The 11,384-nt window shown below is 41.4% G+C and overlaps 2 protein-coding genes across 4 annotated transcripts in view; one reads left to right on the forward strand and one right to left on the reverse strand.

Annotated features, from left to right (window-relative positions):
• Nucleotides 1–8,504, reverse strand: part of cblb (Cbl proto-oncogene B, E3 ubiquitin protein ligase) — a 43,958-nt gene extending 35,454 nt beyond the window's left edge. For both annotated transcript variants that reach the window (XM_030361551.1, XM_030361550.1), the window contains exons 1-3: nucleotides 7,958–8,504; nucleotides 7,243–7,420; nucleotides 6,234–6,484 (exon numbers count right to left, since the gene is read on the reverse strand). In XM_030361551.1, coding sequence (XP_030217411.1) covers nucleotides 6,234–6,484; nucleotides 7,243–7,420; nucleotides 7,958–7,962 — 434 coding nt within the window. In that variant the 5' untranslated portion in view covers nucleotides 7,963–8,504. The remainder of the gene's footprint in view (nucleotides 1–6,233; nucleotides 6,485–7,242; nucleotides 7,421–7,957) is intronic.
• Nucleotides 8,505–10,321: 1,817 nt separating this feature from the next.
• The window catches only part of LOC115546643 (nesprin-2), a 29,212-nt gene continuing 28,149 nt past the window's right edge, over nucleotides 10,322–11,384 (forward strand). For both annotated transcript variants that reach the window (XM_030360275.1, XM_030360276.1), the window contains exons 1-3: nucleotides 10,322–10,444; nucleotides 10,653–10,704; nucleotides 10,787–11,038. In XM_030360275.1, the coding sequence (XP_030216135.1) occupies nucleotides 10,683–10,704; nucleotides 10,787–11,038 (274 nt within the window). In that variant the 5' untranslated portion in view covers nucleotides 10,322–10,444; nucleotides 10,653–10,682. The remainder of the gene's footprint in view (nucleotides 10,445–10,652; nucleotides 10,705–10,786; nucleotides 11,039–11,384) is intronic.

Here is an 11,384-nt window from a genome sequence, read left to right on the forward strand (position 1 = left end):
CTCCACTTACTGTAATGCTTTACTCATCTCACTGCCACTCCCTCAGCTTGTCCCCCAACGTCCCCATTCGTCCCCCGTACATGGGAAAGACTGCTTATGAGCGTCAGAGCAACTTCAAGGCATACTTGGGTAAACAAGAAGTGGGCTGAGCCTTTGGCAACACAAAAGCTAATTTGCTGTTTGTGAGCTCTGACCACTTTGTTAAACTATAGATGATATGATATGCGGCTGAGATCGTGGCCCCAGGAGCATATTTCACGTCAGCATTATTGAGTAAATTTAGAATTTCAAGCCTGACACATGGAATAAATGCTGATATGCCCAAATAAAACAATTACTTCCACAATCTCTGCAGTGTTTTACTTTTGCAGAACTATCTAAATGTTGTAGTGTACCCTTGTAAATCTATCAGTAAAAATGTCAAAAAGAATGGCTAAATATAAAAATAATAATACATTCATTATGAGATGATTCCAGTCGAACTTCTTTAGAAATATTATGAGTGAGGAAACAGCAGGGTATAATCCTATCATATCCTGTATTGTATCCATTTCCTGTTTAGTCATGCACCTCCATTAGCCAAATCTGTAAGAATTGCAACCACATCATATTACTGTCCTCCCACCTAGTACTATAGTGACGAAAGTGGAAACTCTAAATGCCTCATCTAATGGTTTCTCTGGCAGTAAGAAGCAGGTACAAGACAAACTTAGTCATTTCATAGCTATTGATTTCATTATACAGTATTATGAACAGAAATCGCATCTTCAGCATGTTTTCATTCTCCATCATACACAATACCTCCTTCACTACTTAATTATGCAGAATAATTCTCCAGAATTCTCCAGAATAATTTACTACTACTCTGCTACATATGAAAGCGTGGTTATCTGGTAATGTAATGCTGAAACAATACGCCAAGATACTGAATTGAGGCACAGCCCTAACTCTGAAGTGTCTACTTCAATAGATCAAAAATAACTATAATTTAAAATTGTTATTTACTATGCAGATACCAAGATTACAACATTAATTCAATACCAATAACTGATTCACTGATTACCGAGATGCATATAGACGATATAACCATTTATTTTACACCAGATGCATAAGATACAAATATTTGTACTGAATATAATTAATACTTCATTTATATTACATGATCAGTGAAGTGGGCGTGGTAACTAATGAAATGCTGTTCTTGTGTAAAGAACAGTGCACTTCCACTTCAGCTGATATAGAGACAATTACTTTAGTAATTGTCTTTACTTTCTGCTAAAGGCACACTTCTGATAATGCCTGGCTAGAAAACGCCCTGCAGGGCAAATCACTCCCCATATGCTCCACACATAGCATCCACACATCCCTGTAGACCGCAGATGGGCAGCTAAAGCCATCACCAAAAACATGTGGTAGGAAGCTAGAAACATAATCTTAATTCTCTCCTCAAAGACCTGCAGAATCTTTAAGCTATTAATACGGCTCAAAAGCAAACGGTTACTGCCAGAAATATACATGCACGCACACACACACACACACACACACACATACCCACACACACACACACACACACACACACACACACACACACACACACACACACACACACACACACACACACACACACACACTCACACACACAATCACAGCTTTCTAAACCAAAGCACACCATCCATTGTAATAAACAGGAATGAAAGTGACCTGACTCTCCATAACATTTGAAACTATATAGATGTATTTCAAATATACAGACCTTTTATTGGCAGAAGTCCTATTTAGCAACAAAACATGTCTACAGCTACCTTGTGGCCAATCACATTTCATTCAGTCAGTCGAGCCACTGCAGCAAGAGTTATTCAGGCCACAGCCCTATGATATGTCAATGTCATTTACTGCTGGTCTATGCCGGCTCTACACTCTCTTAATCTCAAACGTAGAGACAAACGTCGCTAAACAAAGAATTATATGGTCAGTTTTTGTCACCTTACTGCCAATATGTTTGACGGATTAACAGGATTACATATGAATGCGAAGAAGGAAGTAGACATATTCTAAAATCAGCACAAAACCCCCATCCACTTACTCTCCCAGTAAGTGACGGGCCGCTTTGCTGATTCCTATTTGTGCCGAGTAAGGTCTAGGAGCCAAGCAAACACAGGGGTGGGGGAGGAAAATAAAACAGTTCCAAAAAGGTAAAAAAAATAAAAAGACTGAATCTAATCGAACTGAAACACACTCAGACCATGGTTCTGTTGAAGTTAACCACTCATATCGCCTCTCACATGTTAAACCACATAACTCACGGTTTTGCCAACAAAACCGGGTGAAACACAGACACCTTTTAATGGCGATATTGCCATTCAAACCGTCAATTTGAATTTGGCCGCGAGGGATGAGAATGAGTGATTCTCCGAGACGGTATCAGGTGTTCTGATCAGAGGGCGGCCTGCACTGGAGACCAGAAAGAAGGACGGTGAAGAAGTAGGGAGGTTTGTGAGGGGTGTCGTGGGGTACCAAGAATAGAACTAAGGATGTAGGATGGTCACACGTCGTGGAGCAGGGGCGAGAGCTCAGCCCTCGGGTATGGTGTCGGCAGGGAGGCGGGTGAAGGTTAGTCAAGCGTCGGTTAATCAAGCATGTGATATGGACGGGTGCCAGACAGGCTGCGACCGAGAGAGCTGCGGGCCACATATGGGGTAGGCAGCCTCTCCGGGGCACACACACACCAGATGCTGCTCTGCCTGGCTGTTCCGGCTCCCCCTGAAAAAAAGTGGACAGGGAATTTGTTCTCCCCGTCGGCCCCCTGGGATCACCTTTTGTCAGGAGGAGGTTGTGTGTCACGCCATGCATTACGAGTCAAGTCTACCCCTCAAGGTTAAATAAAATCCTCCCCTTTATCTCTTTGTTAGTTAATCGCTGCCTTGACAGAGGGGCTGACCACTATTGATTATGCCTTTAAAGAAAGAGTCTCTAGAAATAGTAAAGGGCTGCAAGAAGAACTTACATTTTTGCTCTTCTGCACAAAAAAATACGCACATAATCTTGGGTCATTTGTTTGTCAACCTCCCAACTTCAGTCGTTTTGACACTGTGACAGAGTTTTTCCATGATAATTGGCAGTTGGGTTAGCTACATGTGTAGTGAAACTCCAGGGAAACTTCGCCAAGTCCTCCAGAAACCTGTGAGGGCAGTCTTCAGGCAATTCATCTTGTGCTTTTGCTAAGAATAAATACCATCAGGCTTAGGAAATGCAAATCATGCTATATTGCTTATGGAAGTGCCATGTGACATGTTAAGTGGAACACACCTGTATGACGTGACAATATGTGAGGTGACGTCATACAGATTGTATGATAATCATACAATGTGCTTGCTCAGACACGTTGGCTTGTCACACATTCTTTGAGTTGAATGACTTTCATACCTGAAGTTGTTTTTGTTTCACAGACTTAAAAAAAACATTAATAAGTACAGAAAAAACAGCACAAGCTGCTAATATACTCCATACCATTCGCCATTTTTTCTGAATGCTTCAAATTCAGAGAGGGCTTGCAAAACGAGGGAATGTATTTTGAGTTTGACTCTACGCCATACATGGCTGCGAAGAGTGGGCTGTCCACTGTTATGTGTCATAGGGTCCCGAGATGTCGAAAAGGCCTCTTGAAGAATGTGAGGATTCTTCTTCTGCCTCGGTTTAGGACTGGCTATTATACGTACAAAATCATCATGTCATGAAAAGACAAAAGTTTGTTTTCCATAGCGTAATGGGATGTGACAGTATTCGGTTTTGGCAAGCAAATAAATAATAAAAAGCCTTAAAAACAAATATAAATGATTTTGTCCCAATAGTGCCGCTCAATAGTCCCACATTTCTTCGCCACCCTCAGGCTTTAATCATCCATGTCCCCTTTCTCCTCAACAATAATAGACCAGAATAAACTATGAAGTTCATGATGGTTTGGTAAAAACAAGACATCCATGTTAACCATCCTTGGGTTGCATGCAAGACCCCCGGCAGAGGATGACAGTAATGTCATAACGATGCCAAATGTAATCATTGAACGTTATGAAACACCAAGTCAATAACAGCGATACGTCCATAATGTCTTTCAAACCACTTTAATCTAATAGCATTTGCCTTGACCAAAAATAATTAATGTTACTGAAGTCATTGTTAGCTTTTTACATTGTTTGATGTGAGCCAGCATTCACTTAAGAACATGAATTGCACAATTGTAATTTCTGGCTGAAAGTCGTATAAAGATACGTACAAAGCATAAGACAGGGCAGGTAAAAGCTTTTTCCTATCGTCAACTAAGAATAAGAAGCACACATGTATATAGAGTTCTTCCCTCTCCTTCTCCTTCTCCTTTAATGTGTGGCTTGGATGCAAGACTCAGTTGTTTACATTCTGGAGCGAGTGATTGGACTTTAAAGACTAAATAACGGCCCATAAATGTTGACTAAAGGGAGAGATATCTTAGCCGTGGTTAGAGAAAGGACATCAGACACTCACCGTTGGAGCGCAACCAACCACAAAATGTATACCAACAGGAAGTAAACTGTGCCAGAATCGGCCTTCACTGTGTACAAAGGGAATAAGAAAAAACTCTGAATTGAGCAATAAGAGCTCTCAAATCACACTGAGAAAATCACTGGACACCGTCGGGCTAAATCAATAACTGTCTTCAATTGCTTTGCGTATGAGAGAGAAAAAAATATGTTTCCATCTCTTCAAATGCAGTCTTGATATAAAGCAGTTCCTATTTATCCTCTCTGTCTTATTTCTCTTACATCCGCTGTATCCGTCAATACTAACTGACCATAATGCAATTAAGCCATTGTCGAGAAGGAAATAGTGCAGCCTCAAAGCTGATTTTGTTGTTGTACCACAAATCAAATATCTTTAAAACATATTTTCCTGGCCGGTATCAGGAATGGCAAAGCTCATCTTTCAACGGCGTCAGCAACTCTCACATCCAGCGATCGAATGCATGGCCCAGGAAATTGCTGAAATGTGACATTTGTATGTGAATGCCCATTTTTTGCATAATTCTCTTTGCGAGGAGGTGCAGTGTGGAGAAACGGAGGCTTAGCAGAAGCCCTCGGCAGAGGAGAGAAAAAGAGAGTCCTAAAGCTCTACTCTTATTCTACGTTCCCCTTTTCCACCTCCACCTGGCAGGCGTTTCAGTGTGTTTAGGGCTGTTTGCCCATCTGGAGCCATCCCAAGGCCTGACAAGAGGTGACAAGAGGAGGGACCCCCTCATCCCCCTTAAACACACACACACACACACACACACACACACACACACACACACACACACACACACACACACACACACACACACACACACACAAAAGACCCCCCCCCCCCCCCACCAAAACTGTTCACAGCTTGATAGGCCCCATAGAGAGCCAAGGGACCATTCCATTACCCCAACTAGGTAAGCCAACCTTTCATCTTGTATCGTCATCATTACACTCACAAGGCCTCCGTTTGCCCCTGTCAATTTTATCATAAAAAAACACATAGATATCAGATAATATTGTTTGATAAGTTTCTGTTATCACTGAAAACCAAAAAAGAAAGAAAAACACCTTTTCTAAAAGCCAAGTTTAGACTTCATGGCCATAAAACAATGATAGTTAGTCCATTTCACTCCGCCAAAGGAATTACACTTAAAAAGAATGCAATTATACAGAAATGTCTTTCAGCCTCGTTGGGCTCTGAGTAATGAAAGAAGCCAATCATCAACGGCACTTCCTGTCTGCTGTATTATCCTAAAAGGCCTGCATCTGCCCGCTCCAAGGACACAACAGTACAACACATCCTGTACGTCGCAGTGCTTGCACACAAACAAACACAACGAGGACGTGACGAGAAAGCAGGTTTTAGGGAGAGACCGTTAATAAAGACAGGAGCTTTAATTCAGGTGAGTGAGTGTCTGTAAGCATTTTAACTCAATTGGTTCTTCTTGCTTCTTGGGCCGGACATGTCTCACAGTGCCCTTATTATAATTATCATCATCATCATCATCATCATTATCATCATCATCATCCTCATCGGGTAATGGTGCATCCTATTTTCTAATGTTATCTTACATGACAGGATGAAGGCCACCAACCTTGCACCTCACACACATGTTGATAGGAAAATGTAAATAAAATAACAACTTTAGACAAAAAAAGGGCTGCCCTTTTAGTTGTACTCAAGTCTATAGCATGTTACTCTACCTGTCCTGTGACTGCTCCTCGTACATCCTCTCCTTCCCCTCTTTGAAGAGTCTGATGGCCCGCTTGGACTTCTTTATGAGGCTATCGATGTAGATTTTAAAGTACTCATTCTCGCTGAGCTGGGACAGTTTCTGGTGCTCCTCATATTTGCATAAAATGAGCCGCAGGTGCTGGTACGCGTCGGGTAGGATATCCAGAATGTACGGGGGACTGTTTTTCAACTGGAGTCTGGGGTTTTGGCACAGCCGGACCTGTGAAGAAATGATATCAATTAGTCTGAGCTGTTTTAATCTGAATCAGCAGAGATCAGTCAAAGGAGTTATGAAGTAAGCATTTTTGTATATTCATCGATGTTCATGCCAAGGATGGCAGACTTAATTATAAATGGGTTATAACGCCTAAGCATACTCTTTGTTATTAGATGTTATATGAAATCGACACACTGTTTGCTATACACGTGGACTTATTTACTCGAAACCTGGTGATGCACTTCACATATTACACAAATCGTAAAATGTTATGACAGTAGTTCATAGCAAACACAGGTTACATCCTGCTGCAGCGGCTGAGAAATAAAACATATTTTTGGCGGCACAGAGTGAAAAGTTAACCACGTAAAAGGACCGAAAGTTAATGTGTTAGTGTGTGTGTGCGTGTGTGTTTGTATTTTGTGTGTGTGTGTGTGTGTGTGTGTGTGTGTGTGTGTGTGTGTGTGTGTGTGTGTGTGTGTGTGTGTGTGTGTGTGTGTGCGTGTGTTCGTACAGTTACAGGTTTCAGTTATTTTCCATTACATAATATTTTACCTAGGCTTCTTCCATGACATACACTCTTACCGACCTCATGTTGAATACAAATTGACCAATGTAATCTAAAGCTTATGTGCATTCAATTGATAACCGGAAATTTCCCCTTACACAGGAACTCCCCAGCAAGGTTGCTGGATTGTACTGGCAGGAGGGTCTACACACAAAACGAATACATGCCAGCTGTAATACATGCTATTACGTACGACTTTATCCATGAGTTTCCATGTTTTTTCCACGGTCCGCCGGTCGGCAGCAGCTTGTTTTGGAGGTCCCACAGCATCCTGAATGGCATCAATGATGCCTAAAATCCGACCCTTGCTTCGGTTCGGTCCGCGTCCTCCCGGGTTTCGGCCGCTCAGAGCAGTTGCCATTTCCTGTAAACTAAGATGGACAGAAGTAAGGGGAAAGTTGTTGTGTGACGTTAGTTACCTGTGATGGCAATTGAAGGAAATACATTGAATGCATCGAAGGTACACAACTAGTGAACATTAATCAATTTAGAAAGTAAAAATATTGTGGACTTGAATACAAAATGAACGCTCTGGGGGGTTTAAACCGAAGTAACGGCAGCCAAGTGTTGTCACTTGTGTTATGTCATTTTCCTACACTTTTTCATCGGTTGATTTCACATGAAAACAAAAAAGGTAACGGGTTGGATTTTGCAATCCATGTATTTATAACCATTTATTATCTCATAGATTGCTTACTGTCAGGTTACTAACCAGTAACTATAATAGCTTGTAACTACTAATAGACAACAGTGATTATGGACGGTGTGCGTCCGTCTGCGTGATGAGTCAAACCAAAACATCTCTCAGGCGAGATCACACAAACATGGTTTGAGTCCGAATCGCCGCTAATACAGCGCTGGTTTTAAAGACATCAGAAAGACTCACCACAATGTTACACAGAACTTACCTCATCTTTACGAACACATGGGCTTATGCATCGCTAAATCGAGTTCTTAGCTTGGAGGAAAAACAGGCATGTCCCAACTTAGAGCGAACGCCACCAAAACAGTGAACGTCAATAAAACCCTGCTCAACTCGGTCAACATCCAGCACGGAGCGTCAAAGGGGAAAGTATCCGTTTTCTTAACTCAGTGTAAGCCGTCCACCTTTTGAAACGTCTTGAAATGTTAATCCACAACAGTTTCGTTTGAGTTTTTCAAATACATGACGAGCCTGAAGCCCCTAATGTGCTCTATTCGGTCGTACTACCCAGCCTACAGACTTGACAGTGGAGAATCCCAGCGGTGGGCGGAGTGACAATAGGCTTGCATATGAAGCAAAATTTTCCATGAACCTATCAGAAAAATGACGGACTGGAGCGCGCACCAATCGGCGACGGGCTGTGGGACGAGGGCGCTAAACGACTGGTGAGCGAAGGGCCGCTCCCAAATAAATCGATAAGTCCACTTCTCTTCGCCCCACTCACTTTCTGTGCTGCCGCTGCTGCTGTTGGAAACATGAGCAACGCTCTTCCGGAAATGACACAGGACGCGGAGTGAGCGTTGAAATATGCATGCATTGGCCGTGCATCATCGTTATTCTGAACTATTCTCACGAGAAAAGGTCGAGCACATTCTTCGTCTTATTTCTGACACAAACACGGACAGTATATTTTGTCAGAAACCAATAAGACAAGAACGCAAGCGCGCAAACACGCGCGCACGCGAACACACACACACACACACACACACACACACACACACACACACACACACACACACACACACACACAAACACACCTGTGACGCATAATTCTCACATTCGTTGAACAAAAACATAAATATGTGCATATTTGTGTTATTGTGTATGTTGAAACGTCTATTAAACAAAGGCCGTTTAAAGTACACGTGTCACTTATGAAAACCAAGCCAAAGGTCTATCTGAAGTTGTTATTTTTATCTTACAACTAGGTCTATGTCACAATTCATGTATAAGCCGTCTTTGTGTAATGTCACTTATGCGAGGGAGCCTGGCCGGTTTAAAGACAAAACATGGTTGACCGGGTTTCATGTAGGCCTATTTCCCCCAAGGTTTTCATGTTTTCTTTTTGTAGGCCTTAGGTAAGCTATATTCTACATGAAGATGGCAAAGTTGTACAACGTGGTGTGGTTGGATGTGCTTGCGCCGTGACCTGTTGTTTTTGACATAGGTTCTTCGCCAACATTCCTAACGTTTCCAATGCTGTGAGTTTGAATGACGGTGTCCTATGAAACCAGACTGGGACGACCCGCTGCTACTGACCAGTAGAGGGAGTCCAACGCATAACAGCAGTCTGCTTAACTCCACTTAATGCAACAAAAAAAAACACACGGACCATTGTCCTATTCTGCATCGAAAGCATTAGCGCCTTCGATTAGAGGTGTTTGGCCTCTATTATGATACTTGCTTACCTCTATTCGTTTTTGCTGGACTCAATTTATGAAGGGGACAAATTAATTATCCTGTTAGTAGAGGCCATACCGTGCACACATAGCAGCCTCACCTGAAATGAGACTTCCATCTTAACCATACACTGTATACAATGTATGTATAATGTATACATTTACTGTATAGAGTTTAAAAAGACACCACATGTATTCATGACAGCAAAAGGTAGTGTCTGCATCACCATTTTCACTGTTGGTTATTCAAACTTGTGTGACTGCTAGAAAACAGTATAAAAACCCCACTGATAACACATTTGTTGTAGCAATTTAAAGGATGTTTTACGAAAATATGGTCTCAGATTGTGAGTATTTGCCCTAGTTCAGGATGGATCATATAGACAATTAGGTAATCAGTGTATAAGGGAACAACCTATTGGTGTGCTGCTCTGTCTTCACCGTGTTTCGTGTGGCAGGGGCTTTGGGTTGGCGACAGTGCCTGTATGTGTGTGATTATTCAAAATGAACACGATACAATCAACCGATTGGGCGTGCAGCACAGTGTGATCACATGTGAGATCATGCATGAATGTGTCTCCCTCGATAGGTGCATTGAGTGTGTGAGTACGTGCGCCACAGCGCCTGTGCACGTGTGATTATTCACAGGGCCGTGGGAGGTCCAGGGACACCAAGCCAGAGACGCACCCCTGTCACCCTTATCACAGAAGGTCAGGTTTAGATAAAAACAAATGGCGAAAAAATAAAAACGCCACCACTTCTTTCTAAGCTGTCGTCCAATCATGTTGAATAACACTCGTTGTCATGTGGGTTTTTTGTGGAAGAAAACAGGGTGGAGCTAAAGAGATAGCTTATTTTTTTAGGGGGTGATATTGTTTTTTATCTCTGTTGGGAGTACTGAGTCAAGCGTTACACTGAGAACTCAAGTCAACACTGTGAACTTGGATAATTATTAAATAGATCATTATTTGAACTGTATGTCTTTGAGCAGTTGGAACTGAAAATCATCAGAGGTGAGAGAAGTGCAATTTAACTTTTGACATGTTTTTTTTGCTTTTAAAAAACTTAAAATGAGGGGCGTAATACATAGAACACGAACCTAAAGAGTTTTAGAAAATCTTTCTTCACATATATTTTTTTCTTTTTTTCATGAATTGAAATTATTTATGTTCAATTATTTATAAATTATTTAGAATGTTTCCTCTTTGATATGTTTTGCAGGGGTCTTAACATCCATTTCACCATTAAAACATGGCGAAACATCAATACAACGGTAAACTATATTAAAAAAGCAAAAGCTAAATATGGTGGATATATTATTTTTTAATTCATAAAACCAACAATGTGTTTTCCAGTGGGCACATTCCTGCAAGGAATCAGCGACAAACTCCTTGCTGGGGTAAGATCAGCTGAAGCCATTGTTGAGGCTTCCATTGCACAGCAGCTGATATCATCCGAGGAGGACCTGATTTCTATCAACGAAGCTCATACCCCGCAAGATCAGCTGAGGACGCTGTTTCACGCTATGGAAAGGGGGACATCTGAAGCCAAAGATGCCTTCTACCAAATACTAGCGCTGAAAGAGCCTGAGCTTGTAGGAATTTCAGGTGAGTTTTCTTTTTGGTTTATATAAAATAAATCGAGGAATATCTGTGTTTTAACGGCCAAGACAATAGAATAGGATGCATATTTCAAGGCCATCAACTGACCCTGCATTCGTTTTTTGAACATTTGTGCGTGGTATGCCGATGGAAAATAAATCCTAAATTGTAATATTTAAATACGGTTCAAATTATTATTTGTTGTTCTACCATCTTTGAGTCTATATTTTTTCAATGCAAACATTTTATTATCCCTGTGTGATAGTAATGTTGGGAATAAAATGATTGGAACAACAAGTTACTATGAGGCTAAAGCTTAAAGCAATTGATCATGTATTACTTCCATTTAAAG

Source organism: Gadus morhua, chromosome 7 (assembly GCF_902167405.1).
Source record: "Gadus morhua chromosome 7, gadMor3.0, whole genome shotgun sequence".
In the NCBI taxonomy this organism is placed as follows: Eukaryota; Metazoa; Chordata; class Actinopteri; order Gadiformes; family Gadidae; genus Gadus; species Gadus morhua.